At 33.5% G+C, this 23208-nt stretch overlaps 1 protein-coding gene across 2 annotated transcripts in view; it reads left to right on the top strand.

The window, feature by feature from the left end:
- Window positions 1-23208, top strand: part of LOC106463780 (ubiquitin domain-containing protein UBFD1-like) — a 113896-nt gene that overhangs the window by 69833 nt on the left and 20855 nt on the right. For both annotated transcript variants that reach the window (XM_013923847.2, XM_013923846.2), the window contains exon 5: window positions 278-309. In XM_013923847.2, coding sequence (XP_013779301.1) covers window positions 278-309 — 32 coding nt within the window. The remainder of the gene's footprint in view (window positions 1-277; window positions 310-23208) is intronic.

Genomic DNA, 23208 nt, shown 5'->3' with positions numbered 1-23208 from the left:
AAGATAATTAGTGTGTGGACCATTTTCATTTATATAGTGCTGTGTGAACTCAAATTAGTTAGCATAAATCAGTTAAATGACGAAGAATTAGGTGTCTATTTACTTGTGACCAATCAGTGTACATACATACATACATACATACATATATATATATATATATATGTATATATACTTGTATATTCAGGTAATAGTTTCAAATGTTTCAAAGTTTGATTATAAATTTTTTTATTTTATGTCATGACTTAAATACGTATCTTAATACTTCTGCTTTTTTCAGCCCCAACCAAAGAACCTCTGTGCAGGCAAAAAGTAAGCATTTTTTATTTGTTCTGACCATTTTATAAAATAGTTGGAGTAATTTCACAAAATATTGCCAAATGATAACTTTGCATTGTGTGATGTTTTATTTCTTAGGAAGGCAATCTGTTACGTTGTAAGAAAAGGTAAAATGACTCAGTTTCAAGTGAGAAAGAATTACTTGACAACTGTTTCTTGTAGTCTGTTGCTAATACACCTACATTGCTACTTTCCTGTTACAAAAACAAAGAATCATTTTTCACTTAGGTTGTAACATTTTAGTTTTTATTACCTTCTGGTTATGTAACGTGTAGTAGAAAATATGTCAGTTTGCAGTTAGTAAAGTCAAGATCAGCATTTTCATCTTTTTTTTAAACTAAATTGAGTTAGTTGTAAAAAATTCATCAAAAAAAAAAAGACTTAAAATGTATTCAGATGCAGAAATAAGTCTTCTGTAGTCTTTTGATTATACATACTATAACATCTCATCTAGTCCAAATTTATTGTCATGACCCTTTCAAGATGTGTACGGAAATTTATTTCATATCTTACTGATTATGTCATAACTGAATGTCACAAAAAATAAAATAAGATACTGGCAGTTTGTTATTATAAGCATTAATGTAAAAAAAAAATTACAGTTTACGCTGTTTACATAAGTGTAATTCTTAAAATGTCAACTAATATAAAATTCCTCAAAGCAGGACAAATAAAATTGAGATCTTTCCCTTATCTGTTAGGTAAAGATATAAAACTAAATTCAGGGATGCGAACCAGTAGAACTTTGGTGTACTAATTACTGTAATAATGCCAAAAAGTACAAATTTATTAATGATTTATTAGTTGAATCTGAAATTTTGGAAACATACTTTTATTTTCGAATTTATGCTGTTAAATTAAATATTTTTGTAGTTTGTTTTAGACATAATATAAACAAAGATATATTTTACAAAAAGAATAACTTCCTGAGTTCTATAAACACAATCCAATTGTATCAAAACTGCCAATAGTGTTTCTTGTAATGTAACAAACTATTTCAGTTACAATTTTTAACCAAAAGTATACCAAGCTGGCCTGGCTATTGTTAAGATTTTTATCAAACAAATTCACATTAATAAAAGACAGTGACCCAAATATGCATCCAAGTATAAGAGATAAACAAAATTTTAACACAAAATACAGTGAGGAATTCCCAGTAATTAGAAAATTGAACAAATCAGAATTTAACACATACTGCAAGCCATGCTGGTTCAATTTTAAGGATTCTTATGGAGGTTGTGACAATTTTGCAAACCTGCCAACTGTTACGATTTAGGTGTAATTTTTACATTTTTTTTTCATTTTAAGCCTTTACAAATTGTTGTTGCTTCATGGTTTTATGCATAATTTCAGAATTTTTTCACTGACCTTATTTCTTGCTAATAATTTTCTGGAAATAATTCAACACTCTGCTTTACCTCTCAATCTTATAAATGCTTGAAACAGTCTGTTAAAAAGTGTGTAAGTAGTAAGCATTTAGGGTGCACTGATCATTTTTTGAGGAAGATGGTGGCAAAATATGATTCTGCTTTGTCCCTAATGATTCTAACAAAAAAAAGTTTATAGTGAGAAGAAGTTTAGGCATGAGTATTCAATAAAATTCAGTGATACTGTATGATCCTCAAAGGGTATGAATTATTTAAGATGTAAAATTTGTGTTTGTGATTTGTCCATTGTTCATGGAGGTGAAAATGACAAAAAATCATCTCAACACTACTAAATACCAGCAAAATTATTTGAGGGCATCTGGAATTAAACTGGACTCGTTTTTCTTAAAAACCCAATACCAAATCAGAAAATGATGTGATCACAGCGGAATGTTTATTCCAAAATATACATATCTCTTCTCCCACTTATAGCTATTACTCGCCTTCCATGGATTCATCTTTGCCCATCTAAGCATTGGTCGGGTTTTTTCTCACTTGCTCCAGTTTTTTATACCCCACTCAATTGCCCCTGACAATATATGTCTCATGACACACTCTACCTACATCAATGCACTCTCTATCCTGGAACTGTATATAAGCATTTCATTCAGATTACGTTATAATTTTTTCTCGATAAAGCGTCAGTAACAGGTTTTCAGGCATTATGATTGTTCGAAGATATTTTGAACATTATCATGTTATCTAGTTGGTTTTGTAACAATAATAATAATAATAATTTTTCTTTCTTATGATTGGCAAGCCGATTATGGTATAAATTCTCAGATTATTATTTTCGACATGGAGACCAATTGGGTCTCTCCTCTCCTACCTTTGATATCTGTCGAGATGGAGACATATACTTGGGTCTGCAGTGGTCCTCGTAGGAGCTCTGAGGCTGCATTTGAGAGAGATCTTTGTCATTTTGTATAAACCTTAGATTCACTTTTTCCTGTACCTTCTGTTAGTCTGTCGGATTTTCAGCCCCACTGTGGGTCAGTGGTAAGTTTAAGGACTCGCAGTGTTGGGGTCTGGAGATTGATTCCTTAGGGTGGATGCGGCAGATGGCCCGCAGTTGCTTTGCCTAACAAAACAACTTACTTTACCTCACAAGATGATGTTCCAATCAATGATAATCACCACTGTCTTTAAATGACTTATGAAAAACAAAAAAGGAGGCCATTTTGGGATAAGCTGCCTTTGATTTGTTTTTCCTGGTTGCTTTTGAGCCTGCAACTTCACTTTTGGCTGAAAGGTCTAGGATGGATTTTTCTCCATACATGGAAATTGTGGTTCATGCAGGAAGGTTTACTTTTTAGTTACATGAAGGGATATTTAGGCCTAATCAACACATTAGATGGAAGCATTTTTCCGACTCAAATAATTTCTGCTCCCTCAATTTTGGGGTTCTGAGGCAGTGTTTGTAATTCACCTTTGTAGGTCTATTTCTCTTGATGGGAAAGAGTAAGTCTATGGACTTGCAATTTACCTACAACATTTTGTTTCCTTTCACTTCTCTTGGGATCACCAGTTTCATTGAGGATGAGCTGGATCCATTATTAGCGTGCACATTGGTTCAGTTTTCGGCTTCTACATTCCTCCTGGTTATTGTTGAAGTCTCGAATTTCATCAGCTCCTACAGTGAGGTCATAGTTCTGCTCCTATTTTTGAGTACTGATCCTCAACATCAGCTCCTCAGTTCATTGGTACTCAGAATAGATTCTGTCTATATCTAAGGTTCCCACTGCTTAGTTGGATCACCAGTGGATTCAGTGATTATTGTATACCTTCAGGTGCTGTGGGGGCTCGGTTCCAAGATTTTCTGGACGTGTGGTATTCTTACCCATAAGTCCAGAAGCTTTGGTCCTTGGGTCGCAATTGGTCGTTCAGTTCACATCTTCCCCACTATTATCCACCCAACCTGTAGGATTTCTGTCTCCCCACAGTTCATTGGGATTTGAAACTTAGTTTTAGGGTTATCTGAGTCTGGTTGGCCTGGGTGTAGTGAGAGAGTCTGGCTAATTCTTCATTGTTTTTATTCATGTTAGTTGTTGGGCCTATGAAGACAGGTGATTGGTTTCCAGTCATCAAGCTTCCTTCTCTATATCAATGCCTAGGTTCTCCAAGGTTCACAAGTTAATCATTTCTCAATCTGTGTTGGTTTTTTACTGAGATTGTAGTTGGCTCCTATCTGCACTTTGTTGTCTTTGTGGTGCACAATGGTCAGGTACTGCAGTTCTGAGTTTTTTCTTCAGTTTCGCATAAGCGTAACATGGGTTATGCTGTATCATATGAGTCCCCTTCATTCCATTGTATTGTGCACACACCATTCCATGGATGACTGGTTACAGCTGCCAACATCTCATCAATTGTTCAATTATCACATCCTGCTTATACTTTCAGATACAACTCAGGCAAGCTTCTCTTTCAGGACTGCAACATCTATTCTTGCACCAATTCGATATGCCATCAACCTTTTTTTTTTTAATCTCAGCTCTCAGTCAGGCTCAGCTGTTTCCCATCCTGCTCAATGCCGTAGAAGAGTATGCCACATTCTTTCTCCCATTACATGGATAGTTCTTTCTCTAATGGGAATGTGGGCATCACTCAAATTGTTCATGCCTTTGGGATAAGAACACAAGTGATCCTTTTATTGGTCTTTAAGCAACCAGGGATTGTACACATCTGTTTCCTGGTTTCCTTAGTCTGGATTATTTTTTGATCTTGAGAGGTTAAGTCGGGACTTTACTACAAATTAGTTTCTCTACTGCCACCTTGTCCAGAGTTCCATTCTTTTCACAAATGCCTTACTTCAAGGATGGGGTACATATATCAACAGTCAGGAATTCCAGAGTATGCACGGATGACAAGGGGTTCCCTACCCAATGTTTTCATCCTTCTTGCTCTTCAACTTGCTAGGTCTCATGGTCTGGGCTTCTTAAGGGGTAAATCCTTAGGTTTCGCTTTGACTATTCTACAGTGGTGTCTTATGTTTTTCATCAAGGAGGCATGTAGTCTAAGGCTCCTTATTTTCGAATTTTGGACCTTCTTTCTCGGGACTAGTCTTATCTTATCACCCTTATAGATTGCCATGTTCTACGAGTGATGCCTGTGGTAGGAGGTCCATTGTCTCAATCCAAACAGATTCTCCCAACAGAATAGATCGCATCACAATGTTTAGTTGGTTTGGCTTTCATTTTGCAACTCTTATTGGTGGGTTGGTCTCTCATTGCATCACCCAACTACTGTCATATTGGTCTCCAGTACCTCATCTTTGGGCCTTGGCAAGAGAACCTTTCCATCTGGACAGGATTATCACTCTCAACCTTCTCTCCACTTCATATGTTACCTAGGGTATGAAATGTGATTTGTTCCAACCCATTGTCAGATACTGTTGATTGCACCAGATTGGTGGTTACACTCGGGTTTCTGCTTCTGTAGCCCCTTCTAGTGTGTTGAACACTTCCACTTCTCTTTAGGCTCTCTCAGTGGAGGCAGCCAAGATCAGATATAGTACATCCGGATATCCAGAAGCTCCAACTTCTGAAATAGAGGTTATGCTGTCTTTCACACAACATTATGGTTTAATTTATAGGGTTGACATGTATCTGGCTCAGTTTCTGCTATGTCCAAAAGTAACTTTTCTCAAAGATAATGACTTGCATATGGGCAGTGTTGGATTGAGAGGAAGTTGAACCCTTTTCAATCAGTGGTGTTAACCACAATCCTTTTTTTTTACTTGGCTCTTTGACAGGGGTTTTGCATCTTCCACAATCACCATTGTTTATAGTGGCCTTATCATCTACCATTCCATTATCGCAACTATATACTTTTGAGTCCCTAGTACTCTCCTGATTCCTCACCATTCCAGTTACCTAACAGGTAGATTCAGGTTATGTGTTCTTTCTCTACGTTTGTGACATGATTCTTATATGCCATCTATCCCTTTTACCTGCAGGTTTATTTTTCATGGCTGCTGACCTATGGACATCACCTATCAAAGTGATTTGTGCTGTTTATCCACAGACCACTTTCTTGTTCTCTCTATGTCCTCAGACCAGTTCTTCTTACCCAACACTTTGTCTCTGATTCATCTGCTCACTCTTTCTATCTATGTCCCATCAGATTTCAATTTTGGGCATATTCAGTGAGGATCTTGAAGGTTTTGTTGCCTGCATTTATACCTTTAGTAATACTAGACAAAACTTTATTGTTGCTCTCTTTGAAGGCACGGCATCTTCTGTGAGTCACATCTAATCAGATTTCTCTTATGTCTTTAGCAGCCTGGTCGATTTGTCTGCTGAAGGTCACTGTGCAGACTGCTATGTGGATCTCCCCCAATACCTCTGAGTGTTTTTGCCTATCCCCTGCAGCTATCCTAACTAGTTCTGCTAGATTATCCAGAGGAGTGAGTATTTGTATTTCTATCTTTATGAGTCCCTTACCTTGTTTTCACAGAATCCCACTCTGTTGCGAGTGTTGCCCAGACAGGTGTGTTCTTATCATACCAGTTATGCACTAGCAACCACTTATTCACTATAATTACTACCAGTTGCAACAGGCTCTGTAGAAATGAGGTGTTTCATAAGACCACCTAGGAGCTCACCAGGTGGTATTACCATACTATTCTGACCACCACTCATGGACTATCATGAGCAAAGCTAAAGGGATCCTGCTCGTCTCTGCCGATCCTTGGATTGAATAAATCGATTTGCTTTTAAAAATGTAGGTAACTTGGTTCACCTATTGGACTGTTTCCAATGCACGTTACCCCCCAGATTCTACTAGTGGAGCTAGGGAGTCCTTACCACACCCAGTTTCCAGTCACTGGGGTGGACAGAGGCTTTTCCTTCAGCATTGTTAGAGTGAATTCCTCCACTCTTAGAGAAGAGGGTGAAGTTGGGGGCCCTCCTGCCCAGGTCCCTGGATGTTTGTTCCCAGATGTTGGTAGGAGCAGAACTAGTATAAGCGGGAGCCTACTCATAACACCGGTTCAGATTTTATGCTCGGCTATCCAGTTAGGGTTTGCATGGCCCTTCTTTTTGATCAATATCAGTTCAGCATATTGTTCAGGGAAGGAGGCCCACTATAATTCCAGGAGCAAGTGGAAGACTCCTTGCCCACTTGATTGGGGAGTGAGGATGAATATTCATAATTCCAGACTGGTTGAGTTCTGCTTCTTTGGTTGAGCACAGCATACATGATCCCATCATTCCAAGCCTGTGGTGTTGCCTTTCGGGGTTCTTCAGGTGGAGGTGAAGGTATGTCTGCTTTGGTGTTGTTTACTTTCTCATCATTATTCCAGTGGTTTGGAATGCATCACTCTATGGCTACAGGTTGAGATCCAATCAAAAGTATATGACTATGTGGTCTAATTGCCCTAGCTCAGCTACCAATGTGGGATATAGGAACAAAGACCCCTTAATTCCAACCCCGAGTAGTGGAACCTTGGCTATCTTGATGGGGCTGACCTATAGTGATGATCATTCTTGTACTATTCCATCCTTGCTACAGGAGCTAAGATCAGGGTAAAGAGCATACCTGTTCTGGATGTAGTGTGGTTCCCCCACTAGGGTGGCAATCTTTTATTGACACACTCATGATCTATGCAGATTCCTTCTGTATGGAAATGCCCATACCAGTCCCTCTTCCTTCTTAATGTGGGATTCTAGCTGTGAGTGTGAGCGGAGTATTGGAAGTTAACATTTTCTCAGATTGAAAATGTATTTCCTACAGCACTTACCTCCGCTTACACTCTCCTGCCCTCCTCCACAAAGAGCTGGTGTTAGAGACTGTGATGGAGTCTGTCATGAAAAAGTGATAACATTATCTGAATGAAGTGCTTATATACAGTACTGGGATAGAGGGTGCATTGATTTAGGTGGAGAATGTCATGAGATTAATATTGCCAAGGGAAATTAAGTGGGGTATAAAAGACTGGAAGAAGCGAGAAAAAATCACACCAATGCTTAGATGGGCAAAGATGAAACTCTTTCAGTTGAGTAATAGCTGTAAGTTTGAGAGGAGGTAAGTATGATTGGAAATACATTTTCAATTTAGGAAGATGTTAATTTCACCTCCTTCATTGTGGAACACGATCTTCCTTTGGCAGTTTTGGACCATGCTTCAAAAATATTTGCAAAAATGTTTCGGGATTTGAAAATCACTAAACAATAGAGATGCTCTAGAACCAAAACCTCTGCAATAGCTGAAGAAATGTCCAGCAGTGCAACTAAGTGAATTGTGAGTAACATTAAAACTAGGGCTTTCAACTTGTCCACTGATGGCAGTAATGACATTGACAGTAAACTGTACTCTACTGCAGTGACATACTTTGATGACAACAAGGAAAAGATAGTACATGCATTACTTTCTAATTCCAATTTAATTGGAAAATTAACTGGCGAGGTTATTGCAGGACTCCTTCAAGAAAAACTAGCCTCAAAGTACTTAATGCTGGAAAGTTGTGTATCATTAGATGTTGACAACACAAATGTGATGATAAGGAGAAAAAAAGGAGTTGCGGGTTACATATCTTCTTCTAGTGATTGGTAAAATATATATTCATCTTCTATTAATTTTGGAGGATATATTTTTCCCGTGTTACTGGTGTTGTAATGTGGTCCCATATTTTTATTACAAATTCACTGTTCATCAGAATTATCTACATTCCAATAGTATCTGCCATAGGTGACATGAAACATTATTTGTGAGCAATTAAAATAAATAATTAACACACACATATAAAGGAACAGTATTATTTTGTAACGTTTTAGGCAAACTTCTTTTCATCAAGCAGTTTATATTTGTTACATTAACCCTAAGGATGCAGGATATAATACCCAAAGGGTAACTACTATAGTACTGATTTTTAATTAAGTATTTTAATTAAAGATTTGTTCAGGAATTTGCTCGTGAATGTTTGCACTCGGAATGTTGATTGTCCAGTTCAAAGTGATTTTGATTTTAAGATTAAAAATACTTTTTTTTTCATCTTACAGTTTTCAAATTTCATTTGCATAACCTCTAGAACCTCCTAAAGTTTTTTGAGGTAAATGTTCATATTTTATTTTTCACTTTCTTTACCATATTACTAATTGAGCTATTACAAATGTATTATCATATAGTGCAGTGAAATGTTTAACATTAAGAAATAGAAAAATGTACATACTTTAATTTTTTCATCAAATAATCTTAAAAGATATTTTGGTTATATTCATAATTACACACCTTTACCTTTTCAGTTTATTTTTATGTATATTATCATTTTCTATTCTATCGCATTTATAATTCATCTAGACACACATTAACAGGCATTCGTGTGTAATGTTACAGTATCCTCGGCAGAGATAATTTTGGCTTTGGCAAAGTGTTGCTGCACTCTCGCACTGCACTAACCCTCATGAAGTTAGGTGAAGTTTGGATTACATTAAAAAATTTTAAGCCTTGCAGTTATGCATTTGAAAACATGAATAACACATAATTAACTAAAATTTAAAAGTGGAACCTAAATACAATTTAACTGTCTATGTAACTAACATGTTTCTAGGTGAGAAACAATGCTAAGTGATAGTGAGGACAAAAGCAGCAACAATGCTAAGAGCAGTTTGACGTACTTGTTAACAAATAGTGCATGCCAATTTTAAAATAACCATGGGGAGGTTGTTGTTTATAATAAGCTCTTTCTATTCATTATTAACATGTACTTACACGTGTCTCGGAAATCTCAAGTGTAGAAGATGGGTGTGTATTCTGTTAAGGATTTACAGAGTTTATTTTTCCTTTCTTAGAATTTACCCTAAGGAATTTGAAAGAAGGATGTTTAAACAGAGCAATTAACCTAGTTTCTGTGTAAATGTAGAATTATTCAAGTTACAGAGTAAAGATTTGTGAATGTTCGTGTGTCATTTGACATCAAAACTGAAGTTTAAGATTTTTTTAAAGGTTTCTATTAAAATAAAGGAATTAAAATATAGATAATATCAAATTTTTAATTCTAACATAAGTTATAAAGCTTAATTAGATTTTGAATGTAACTCAGTAATACCTCATGACATGCACAGAAAAGGGAACCCATAACCTTAGGATTAAATTTATGGGATATGCTGCCTGACAAAGAGCCTCTGTTTGAAATGTTGCAAAATATTAAAGTTTTCATTTAGATGTGTTTCTTAACTTGTTTATTTCAATTCATGACAATATATGGACAACAAAGGATCATTTGGTTTTTCAAGGCTATACCTGCAAAACTTTAAACCTACCCTTTATTTTTCAAAAAATCATTGATGTGTTTCGTAAACATGTTTTAACCCTTTCGCATTGGGTAGGTCAAAGTGTGCATGTCACAACTTTTCATTGAGTTACATTCAAAATTTAATTAAACTACATTATTATCAATATATATATAAATAAACATGGCATCAAACATAGTTAATAAATAAAATTTTAACATGTTCACTGCCACCAGTAATATTAATAATTCCTACTCTAGTGCCAACCACACTTTTCTTTTTTTACTTAACTCAGGTGTCTAATATCTGTATGGGTAACTATACTATGTTTAATTAACTCATTGAAGCCACTTGTAATATGTAACTCACTGGTGTGTCATGTGGTCCATAACTAAAAGTTGGTTGTGAACTACTGGTGGGGCACATAGCAGCAATTGTGTTATTATTATTTAAGTTCTAAGTTCTTACTTTTGTAATGAAATATTTAAAAAGAAAACTCAATCTCCCATAGTATGAGAACTGTAACATTTGTTATCTATGTCTTCCATATTCTTTAATTTATTTACCACCCCTCCTGGAAATTTGGAATTCAAGGTAAATTACTCATTATAAAATGGTTATTGCTCAGGCAAAACAATTTTTATAGCCTTCACTTTTATTTGGTTCCAGAGTCATAAACTAGAAAATGAGACACCTCCTGCCACATCCTTTCTTTCACAAGTTGCCAGTAGGTCTCTCTGATGTTTAATGTTATATCATTTATAACTAAGAGAAAGCCAAAGTTGCAAACTGTTAAATGATGTATTATATTTCATTGTTTTCTGTACAGGTACTTGTCAGTTTCTTTTCCAGTTCAAGCTTAATTTCCACACAAAAGACATTGACAAGCTTAGCTGAATTTCTAACTACTCTTGTTGCATAGTTAGGAAGCCAGAATAATTGTTATAGTTATGGGACATATTTTGCTTTATGCATTATTACTCTGTGTTCTTTGGAGCATTATTTAATTAAATAAAAAATATTTATTGCAGATGTATCATTAGTATAAAAAAAAGTAGGGTTAAGTGTCATCTATAATTGACAGCTAAAACATGATGACCCAGGTAAGTATTATATTTGTTGTTTTTCATGTGTATTCTTTATTAATTATTATAAAAGTAACTAAAATGTAAAAATTAGAAAATTTATAGATTAGATTAGGTACAATAAATAATAATATACTTTTCTCACGAGGTACGCTTACAAGCAGCCCATGTGTTATGTAATTTGATAGGTTAACATGAGCTGCATGTTCGCCAAGTAATTTCAAATGTTAAGGCAGGATTATTAGCTTAGATACTGTTCAAAGGTCAATGAGACAATAAAATTTAAGTATAAATGGATGTATACTGTTATGATTTTTAAGTTATTTAGGATAAAAAAATCAAATTTCGTGTTACAATTTGAGGTCATTCTAGAAAGAAAAAAAAGAGTAATTTAGAATTACTTAGATTTTTTTTCTGTGGTCACAAGGTTGGTCAATTTGACCAACCTCCTATAGAGTTAGGGTAGAGAAAATAGCAGATAAAATATTTTTTCAAAAACATTAGATATTTATTTAGGAGATTTTGGGGATTATGAAAACAAAATTTGAAACTGTCAGATGAAGAAAAGTATGCTTAATCTTAATATGAAAATCACTTTGCACTTGGAGCAGTCAACACTCTGACACAATATAATTAAACAGAATGTTTTAGTAAAAATACTTAATTAAAAATTCTGATTCTTTGTTTATGAAAGACTTAAAATTTACTCAAAACTTGCCAAATTTTGTGAAGGAACAACAAGTACTTTCAGAGTTATAGTGTGTATACCATTATGGTTATATGGTGGTTACAAAGTTCTATAAAATACAGGTGGTTATCATGATAGGGTTAAATGCTGGCTATCACTATTGCCAGTGGCAGCTTAGTTCATAAGCTATTCTCTGTTTTGGAAAAGTAAATCTGTCTTTGAATCAAGCCTGTATTTTTTTCCAAATTTTAAACTTTTGTCTTATTATCTTCATAATATAGACAGAGAAATTAAAAGCCTTTGTCCTGTTGGTTTCCTTGGATATTTTTTACCCTTTTTGCCCTTCTTTTCAAAAAGAAAAATAATTTGAGAAATCTCAACCTATCCTTATAAGATATGCCTTCCTTCTCTGGAATCATCCTAGTAGCCCTCCTTTAAGCTCTTTCTAATAAGTCAATATCCTTCCTTAAATAAGAAAACCAAAACTGTAAACAGTATTCTAAATGAGGTTTAACTGGTTATTCATATATTGAGATGATTACTTCCTTTGACTTGTAATCATTAAGTTTATAAGTAAACACTCTAAAATTCTACTTGCTTTGCTGCTAGCTGCTAGCAGAGCACTGTCTTGATGGCTTAAGTGACTTATAAACCGTTGTGTCAAGGTTCTTTTTTTGTTTTCAGTCTTATTGTGAAATGGACTCGTATTTTTATTATGCTTGTGATTCAAATGTGTTAACCTCCTGTTGGTAGAGGGATATAGTGTAATGCTGTTTACATCACAGACTGGCACAGTACCTGTTATTATGTGCAGGGGGAGGAGTTTTGTTCAAAGGCTTGGCAATCCTCATAACCAGCCCACTAATTTATATATTCCAAATTAAATTGATGCTTGCATCATTTGATTTAAGGCCATAACTTATATTGAGCCATACATAAAAAATATGCACTCATCCTAATTGAAAGCTACCAATATCAAAATGAGATAGGTTCAAAGAGTTACTATTCTGAAAATTCATTTTAAAAATGATGTATTGACTACATAAACAAATTTGTATGACCATTTCTTTTGATGTACAGTAATAAATTAAGTATGATAACTTACTGCATTAGCACTTTTAATATTAATTCCTTTTTTTTGTGTGTGTGGAAGTTTGCTACATTACGTAATTAAAAAGAAAAAATGTGTACTCTATCAAAATTGATTGCTAAGTTGTTTTTTTTAAATAATAAATCCCCTGTTTTTTTGAAGAAGTAACCCCCCACTCACCCAGAGACTCAGTGGTATGTCTGAAGGCTTATGATGCATTATCAAAAAAAAAAAAAAGTGGTTTCAATACCTGTGGTGGGTACAATATAGATATCTCATTATGTAGCTTTGTGATTAACAACAAAAATTATTTGGATAACTCGGGATAACATACATAACAAAATCATGAAAAAGCAAATTAAATAAATTAAATAGAAATAGAATTTTAAGCTTTTTTAATTATACTATTATACTAAAATACTAAAGAAATAAGAAGATATATACCACCAATTGTGTTACTCTTCATTAACTAATAAAATCAAATGTTCCTCTGTGTGTGTATCAGTAAAACAGAATTTTTATCCTTGTAAATATATATGCAATGTAGATAGTGATAAAGGATGTCCCATGCAATTTTGTTATTAATCAAGTTTTGAAGTATAGATATAACCTACAAACAAATGCAAATAAAAACAAATACTAAAAGTGAAATTTTATCTGTTCACAAAATTGGAATGATAACTTTTGCTCTCATTGTATTTCATATACGAGTAATGATACTAACCCGATGTTTAGCACTAAAATTAGGGACAAAAACTGTTCATAGTGATTTTAGTCAAGATGGTTTACCACAAGCAGGAAGTTTGAAACAAAGCTATATTTTTATCAATTACCAAAGGTATTTTTGTATAATTCAATATAGCACAATAAAGTGTTTAGATACAGACATCAAATTTCTGTGAGGAGAAAAGGATAATAATATTTAGCATATTGCAGGGATGGTTATGAGCAGAATTCAGCTTTTTTTTAAGTATTAACACATTCAATCATCTTCTTGATAGCAATATTTTTCAGATATTCATTCTTTATATCTTTTCTAAGCAACAGTATGAAATCAGAGACTACTTGAAAAAACATGCAAGATCAACACCAACAAAAAAATCAAATAGTATACAGTTGAATTATGTACTCTAATCAAAAGAAGGAGAATGTTTGTAGGTCTAATGCTTTCAAAGTCTCTTTCCCAGTTACTAAATTTTGCAACAAAATCTTGAAAAACTATTGCTACAAAAGGAAAATTATTTATCCTACATGCCTGATCTTGCAAAACGTGGTCCAAGGTATGTAATAGTTTCTATCAGCAAGTGGGTTCTGTTTAATTATTTGGTAAAAAATAATGAAAACTACATGCCACTTAACCATATTTGCATAGTTAAAGTGCACATGCTACGACCTTTTACAGAGTGCCATTCAATGTGGTATTATGTATTTGATGCCAGTGTTATTTACTATTCATTTTATCCTACATTGATGATTTAGTGACAGTTCATGGTAGAGGAGAGTAAATACTAGATATAATGTACAGGGATTTTTAAAATAACTGTAGATATGCATTTTGGAACTTTTAGAGATAATATAAGTACAGTATGCACACTATATGATGGGCAAAACTATTTTTATTATTCATAGGAACATTACTTTGCACCATAACTTGTTAAAGTTTGAATGTTTTGAATACAAATGTCTGTGTAACTCTTTTTTTTTTTGTACAGCAAACTTGTACATTTTACAAAAAGTTTCCCACATGTCATGTTGATACACTTAGTGAATTCAAATTATAGCCAATATTCTTTTTCCAATAAGAGATTGGTCCAATGGACCCATGCACATTCAATTAGTGAAAGAAAAGCATTTTATTTCTGTAACTGAAAGTCCTACAATTTCTTCAGTCTAAAGAATGATAATCAAAGGATAGTTCTAAGTTCACAAATGAATAATATTTATCACTTACTTACTAACTTATGTCTCTAGTACTTCAGTACTTTGAAACAAAAACTCAAAATTTATAAAACTTAAGAACGAATCAGCAACAGACTATACCAATCTAGCTGCCATTTTTATATTGTTCAGATCATTTCTCATACTCTTAAAGAATATTCTAATCACTCAGCTAAGTCCTTTTAATATGATATTAAAACTCCCTGTGACAAATGCCTAACTTTAGATATCAAAACCATTATATCCTACAGCAGTTAGTTATTTTGATTAGTAGTTTATGGTTTCTATGTTGCTTGCTTATTATCTAAATAATTTTAAAGAATGAGATAAAATATGTCACATAACTCAATTTACAAGTCATAACTTTAACTTTTTCAATACCATGGGTGTATCAGCATTTCTGAATTTTATTATGGAAACAATGAGGAAAAGGTAAATACTCTGGGAATATTGCTCCATAATCATGTGAAAGTTAACTGTGCCAGAATACAGTGGTATTGATAGCTTACACTGTGATTGACTGTCACTCAACCAGTTAGAAAGTATGAAAACAATATAAAGTGTTTAAACAAATACTGGTAAGAATACAGCCATGGCTCTCAAGCTAAATGCTACATGGCAAATGTGCAAAAATCAAAGTTTTGGCTGGTCAAAAAACTGTTTATATAGGAGCTGTATGCAAGAATCAGAAAAGGGTATGTGAAACTTGCACTGTTAATTATAGAAGTGGTTGAGATAAAAGACTGAAATTTTCCAAGAAAAAAGTTATCTCAGGGTATGTTATTTATGAGATAAATGATAGTCTAGTACAGATCTTTACAATGACCTGCAGATGTGAATGTTACCTTATAAAGAGTAAGATACTCATTAGCCTGAAGTGGTCTTAATGTATGTGTGGTTGTGCAAAAATTGCTGCAGATAAGAGATAACCAAATCAAAACTTGAAATAGACATTGCACTACAAGCAAAGGAATGACCCAAATTGTATATATTCATATAAATTCAAATTCAAGTTGTTCACAACAGTTGGTGAGAGTTTGTTTAATGGTGGAGGGGAGAATGGTATCATAGTCATTGTACAACATGTACAATGATGTGGTAGGGTATTAGTATGGATTTGAGACTATGTCCCAATTAACAGTGTTGTTGATCTTCACAAAATTGATGACACTATGAATGCTAACAAACACAGACAAATTCTGATCCATCATGCCGTACCCTCGGCAAAATGATTCATTGGGTAAGGATTCATCTTCTACCAAAACAGTGATCCCAAACATAAACCAAATGTGGTGAAACAATATTTTAATAGTAAAATAGCCAATGGAACACTCACAACCATGGCTTGTTTGTACATAGTCTTGATATGAACATTCTTGATGCTTTATGGCCTTATGCAAGAACTGAGAAGATTAAAAGGTGACCATACAACTTGGTTGAATTTTAAATATTAATATAGGAACTTTGGAGCAACAGTACAAAAGTGTACAATGATGAACTGTATGGTATTATGAAAACAAGGTATAATGCTCTGAAAAACGTTATATTGTCAGGTTTTACTTATAGCCTGGATTCTTTACTGTATGTGTCTGTGACTTGTTGGCAATAAATTTTAACAATAAATAAATAGCACGAAGTCCACTGGTTTTAAAATAATATATTAAAACAAGTCAAACGTACATACAAATGTTTGTTACACTATTGATTATTTCAGTTGTATCAAGAGCTTTAAATAATTGTCTCTTTTTCATCAAAGTCCACACAGGCTGGCTCAGTTAATTTTAGAACACAATTTGACAAGATGAATTATTCTTCCTGCTCTGTTATTACAAGACAGTCTGTGACAGTTTCATTTTAAAATCACCACTACAACTGTCGTTTACCACAGTTGTATCTAGAGCTTTAAATAATTGTCTTTTTTTTTTCCATCAAAGTCCACACAGGCTGGTTCAATTAATTTAGAAGACAATTGTCAAGTCAAATTTTTCTTTTTTGTTCTGTTGTTGTAATACAGTCTGTGATAATTTCACTTTAAAAATCACTACTATATGCTCTTTACAGCTAAACTCACAATCAAGCAGACTAGATCTATTCTATCAAACTACATTTTGGAGGCATATTTATAGCCCGACAGAGGTCTAGAATGTTGTACACACTTTGAGATATTATGATGCAGTAATACTCAATTAAAATAACAAGAAAAACTCGGAAGGTTCTAGTAACATTACACAATAATATAACAATCACCAATTCACAACAATTTAACTACACAATGTATGATTTGAAAACAATTACATAAACAAGCTTTCGATAACCTGTCACTTCAAAAAATAACTAAATTTATCACTCATGCTATAATTAAACCATCTAAATCATAACACTCACATTAAGCTTAAATAGTTGTGTATATCTAACAATAAGCCTCTCTTTAAGAAAAATATGTTCAGTATATTATTTTATACTATATACAAAGTCTACTCTTACAGTCTGCATCAACATTTGCAGTATCCTTGATGGCTTAAATGTGGAACTGGTAGTTATGGAGGTACAAAACCCACCTCATGATCCTCACACTGTTGATTTTCCACCTCTGGATGTATGCAAGGGGTTGATGGTCTGTCTGGATGATGAACTCTTTCCTATAGAGGTAGTTCTACAGAGTAGTAGTTCTCACCACTCGACAGATTTTTACAATGTACATTATGGGAAACAGTCCATCTACATGTTCATGCAGAAGTACAGCTCCAATTCGAATGTCTGAAAAATCTGCCTGAACAATGAACAGTTTGTTGAGGTATGGTATTCTAAGGATTGATAAACTTCCTAACACATTCTTCAACTTCTGGAATTCCATCTGCTGTGGTTATTCCCACTTCACCTTGTTGGGCTGACCTTTCTTGGTCAGGTAAATCAGTGATGCAGTGACTTCAGCATAGTTTGGGATTTACTTCCTATAGTATCCCACAAACCCCTGGAAGGATATGACTTGCTGCTTGATCGTTGGAGCTGGCACATTTTGTATGCAGGTTAGCTTCTCCTCTTCCCTGGCTATCTTTGGGTTGCCCACCTTGTGTACAACAAAGTCCAGCACAGAATAATCAGTGTAGCACTTAGATTGTCTGATGGTCAGACCTGCTGCCCTCACTTGCCTGAACAGCTCTCTGAGTTTCTTCAGGTGGTCTTCCCATTTGGCTGTGTGGGTGAGAATGTTGTCCACATAATGCTCAATGTTGGTGGTTTTATGCAACATCTTTCTCATCATGTGGTTGAATGTCACTGCTAAGTTGACTTATCATATACAGCATCATCTTGAATTGGTAGCATCCATCTCGTGTCACAAAGGTGCCTTCTCTTTAGATTCTATCTCCATTGGGATCTGCCAATAACCTTTACCATGGTCCATCTTGGTAGATAACTTGGCCCCATCTAGTTTTGCCATTGATAGCCTCCAGGTTGCCTATAGGTTCAGAGTTGAACTTTGTCACAAGGTTCAGCTTTCAGAAATCTATGCAGAAGTGGTTTGACCTGTCCTGCTTCTTCACGAATATCACTGGTAAACAGTAGGCTGAATTCAAAGGCTCAATGATTCTGGCCTCTAACATGACTTCGACTTCTTGCTCGATCCCTGACTAGATCTCTGATTATGGTCTCAATCTTGTGGTGCACAAGGTCTGTCTGTCTTGTATATCTGTGAAGACATCTGTATACTGTCATAGTACATCATGTAGCTCATTCTTCTGCTTGTCAGTCAGTTCTTCACTGATATTAACATATTTCTGTCTCACCTCCACCCAGCATCTTAGATCTACCAGGTCTTCATTTTCTATGACAAAGTCACCATCTGCTGGTTCTGCATCTTTGATAGCCACATCTGCAATGTCCATCATTGCCTCAATAGCTGCACAAACTCACAATCACGCAGACTAGATCTTTCTATTCTATCGAACTACATTTTGGATGCAAGATATTATTATGCAGTAATACTGAATTAAAACAACAAGAAAACTTAGAAGGTTCTAGTAACATCATGCATAACAATCACCAGTTCACAACAACTGAACTACATAACTTATGATTTAAAAAATAACTAACTTTAACACTTGTGGTATACATAAACCATTAAATCATAACACTCCCATTAAACTTAAACAGTTGTTTATATCTAACAGATAATAAGTAAGTGTTTTGAGAGTTAGGTAAGCAACAACATCATTGATAGTATAGTAATTTAAAGTCAGAAATATTGCATAGTAATTTGTGAATATTGGAAATAAATTCACAAATAATTATTTTATTTAATACTTTTTCAATTTGAGAGCATAATTATTTGTTAAATATTAAATATGAATTTATGTTCATACGATAAATAAGTAATAACACAAAACGACGTGTTTTTTGTGTCTATAAATATAAATCTAGCATTTCAATACCCCCACTTAAAAGCATTGAAATAGATAATTTGTTCAAGTTCTAATGGATAAGATCCTATTTGAGTGGATAGTATACCAGGCTTTCTATTAAAAAGACCCAAGATTGAATTCCAGCCACTAACACCACAGAAACATTCCTTCTGAGGAAATTCCTGAAGATAGCTGCAGATTAACAGCTGAAATGTAAGATTTAAATAATTAGTTATTAGTAATCATAAAAGATTATTAGCCAATGAATAATTAGATTTTAGTGATTGTATAGGTCACTAATTATGACAACAACAACAGCTATCAGATTCCCACATTCTTACTGTAAAACTAGAAATACATTAGCAAACACCAACACTGTACTCTCATCTGAATTTTTTGATCCGTGTTTTGACTTAGTAAATTCTATACATGCTATTTCCAGAAATGTATGTATCTACGTATTAGTGTGTATTATCAAAACACTGTTTATTTTTCATTTCATTGAAAAACATAATTATATTACTTTTAAGTTATAGAGTACAAGTAAAAAGCATTGCCCCATTGGACGTGATCAGACCCATGTTTTCGGCCACTTTCATATGTATCAGCTTTGAGCACATTCAAACAATTTCACTTTAGGAACACTTTATGGCTTTGTTAGTTTTATTAGTGTGGGCACAAGCCATAAATTGTTTGTCCTGGATCATGAGCTATTTCATCATATCCATAGCTGCTAGTGTGGATGTTTTGTTAACATGTTTTTGAACATGCACAGCAGGGAAAGTTGAGAGGTTGACAAAACATTTATTACCAATATCATAAATGACCTTCAGTAAGGATTGAACATGTTACAATCATGGATTATTAACTTAGCTAACACTTGAGGGAACGATGCTCAGCTAATAATCAGAATTTATTAGAATATTCAAAGTTAAGTTGTCTTTTTCACTGTATCACAACATTATTATTTTTTTAAACAACTATTAACTCCATTAGTATGTGCATGAGATTGTTTATTATAAAAGAGGATAATTGCCACCCAGTGACTCGGAGGTAAATCTGAGGATTTATAGCACTAAAAATCAGTTTACGAAAACCATGGTGGCCTGAATAACCTATTGCATAATTGTATCCTTAACAGCAAACAAAAGATAATTAAGCTCTTTGGCTTAAAAGTGTTTTTCTTTCTATTTTAGGGTTTGACATGTTCAACTTAAGTTTTAAGAAAATAACCTATTATAAGAATGTTAATTTTTGAAAATATTTTCTATTTATGAACAGGAAGTAATATACTAAAAAAATGTTTTTATGTATATAAGAAAATAATAAGTCTCTATTTATAAATTATGAAAAGGCTTCTAACATACACACAAAACTAAACAAATATAAAATTAGTCTAAAACTGAAGAACTGAAGGAGTTAAGAAGAAGAATCAACTGTGTTTCAGCTTTTTACCATCTGTAAGTTGCATTAAAGCTTGTGTCAGAATGTAGTATGGATACTAAAAACTAGTGTGTTGATGACTCATACTTTGTATATGATTATATGTTCACATATCATACCAAAATTTAATGTTGGTAACAGAATATATATGCCATGTGTGTTTTAATCTAACATCTGTACTCTTATGAATGCTGATTTTCCAGAAAAGTAAGGGTGACATTGTTTTATTAAAATTCACTTTTTGAAAACCATAAAACTAAGCATTTAACAGATATTTTCCTCTTAAGACTAGAATTAAATCCTTCTTTTTATTCCTTTTTTTTTTTTAATGTGAATGCTTAATACCAAAATATAATTAACATCACAAAAATGCAGGCAGTTCTGAAGAAAGTCAGGTAATTGGTTTGGTTTGTTTAAGATATCTGTGCAAAGTTGTACAAGGGTTAATCATGCAAGCCATCCATACTTTAGAACTGATAGTCTGTTAGAAGGAAAGCAATTAGTTAAGTTTAAAAGTTGTATATTCTTTATCAAGAAATTAAATAACATCACTTAATAATCATTTGTGGTTGTATAAGGATTATAAAAAGTAATACAATATATTTTTTATTACATCGTTAAATAAATGTGATATAGAAATCACACATGTACACAGTTAGTGTTTGCATCCCAAGTTATTAAAATATTTCTACAGCTTCATTAGATATATGATTATGCCATCCTTATCTTTTCATACTTCCCTAATATTTATACAAAACTTATTATGAATTTCACCATTTCAAAAGTATACCAAAATGACAGCAAAGGTTGGACAAATATAAACTGACTATTATCGAAATAGCCACTTCGCTAACATAATTTTTTTAGTTTGAACCTAAAGTTGTGAGCAAAAGCTCCAGTTGAGCCTTAAACATTCTGGACTGCTTAATCTTCAACTGTTTCCTCTAATGGATTTAAAAGCTGTTTACTCCTAACAAATTCAGGTAAATTTATTTAAATTTAGTGTACAATTTTTTCTTAGTTTCATGATATTAACTATTAGTTACATAAAAAAATAGTAATAAAACTATGTATTTCAGTGCCAAAGAGCTCAAAGTATCCTAGATATATTAACTTTTATAAAAGACATTTTCCACTGCACCCGCCTTGTACTAGGTAAGCTTGATAAATCAAGATATTGCTTTCACACTCATACCTGTGATAAAAGCTCTGTACTGTTGTTATGAAGGCTATAATGATTTAACTTTTAACCTTAATTGTGGATCTTATTCAATTGGTGGGTACACTATATATTTTTGCATACATGCATATTTCCGATGGTTTGCTGATATTCAACACATCTGGGAAAATAATAAATGCTAACCAGTGTATATCATAGGGTCTAAAACTAATAATGAGTTGACTGAGATCTTAAATATTTCATTCATTTTCTTTTAGCCACTTCAGCGTACACAAACCTATCATTAAAACACATGTATTATGTTTTGTTTACATAATTTATTTTACAAAATAACTGATAGCATAAGCATTTTCTGTTATTTTAAAAATAATTTTTCAATCTTTTGAGTATGGTAAAACTTAGAGATACTATTAAGTAGTAAATACATAAGTTTATGTTTCCTGGCATAGCCTAGTAACTAGCATATTGTGATATGGATTGCAGAGTCATGGGTTTAAGATGTAATGTTGATGAATATGTTTCACTGTTGGCAAATTTAAAAAACAATGACAGTTTGAGTCACACCCAGTTGCCCTGGCCACTAGTCTCAACTGACTTCAGAGTTTTTTGTAAAATAAGGTGACAAAGCTGGTCAGCCCAAATTGGAACAGGAATATATATATTTTTTCCATAAATTATATTCGCACACTCTTGATTTATATTCCATATTATAATACCAGCATATAGAGAAAACAGAGTCTGAGGAAATTGATTAAAATTCATGAGCTTTATCAACATAAGTATAAGGTTTTCTCAGGGTATTCCTATTTCCTCCACAGCGAATTATATGGCATAGGATTTATAGATCCCTGCTACCCTGAATAAGAGTCATTAAGCATAATTGGAGCAACAAGTGCCTGAAAACAAGCCTTTACTATAAGAAATTTATTTCTGCAAATTTAACTTACCCATTTTATTTTTTAACACTGGTTAAAAATTGTTTAATTTTTAACTCTTCTAAGTTTTAAAACCATACTTTAAAAAGTACAAAAACACCTTCTGACATGATATGTAAACTCCACTCACATCTAGAGTTACAGATTCAGCGCTGCTCTCTATATATGCAAATGTTTATGCTTGCCACTAGCCTTGAGTCTCCCATCTAATTTCACAGGTTTCCATATTGTATTGCGACTCCACCTCCTGGTGCAGCTGGCTCCCTCTATACTGATTGTTCAATCATCACTTCTAGCTTTGGCATTCGTTTGTTAAGACGTATCTTTTTTTTTCACTCACGTAAGATTTCTCAGCATCACCATTTGGTTGAAGTAATAGGTCATCAAGAAATTAATGTCACTTTTTTTTTAGATTGAAAAACCCGAACAACTTATATATCCAAACAAAACATTTATTA

Source organism: Limulus polyphemus, unplaced genomic scaffold, assembly GCF_000517525.1.
Source record: "Limulus polyphemus unplaced genomic scaffold, Limulus_polyphemus-2.1.2 Scaffold1480, whole genome shotgun sequence".
Classification (NCBI taxonomy): domain Eukaryota; kingdom Metazoa; phylum Arthropoda; class Merostomata; order Xiphosura; family Limulidae; genus Limulus; species Limulus polyphemus.
This window is presented reverse-complemented; position numbering and strand designations above follow the sequence as displayed.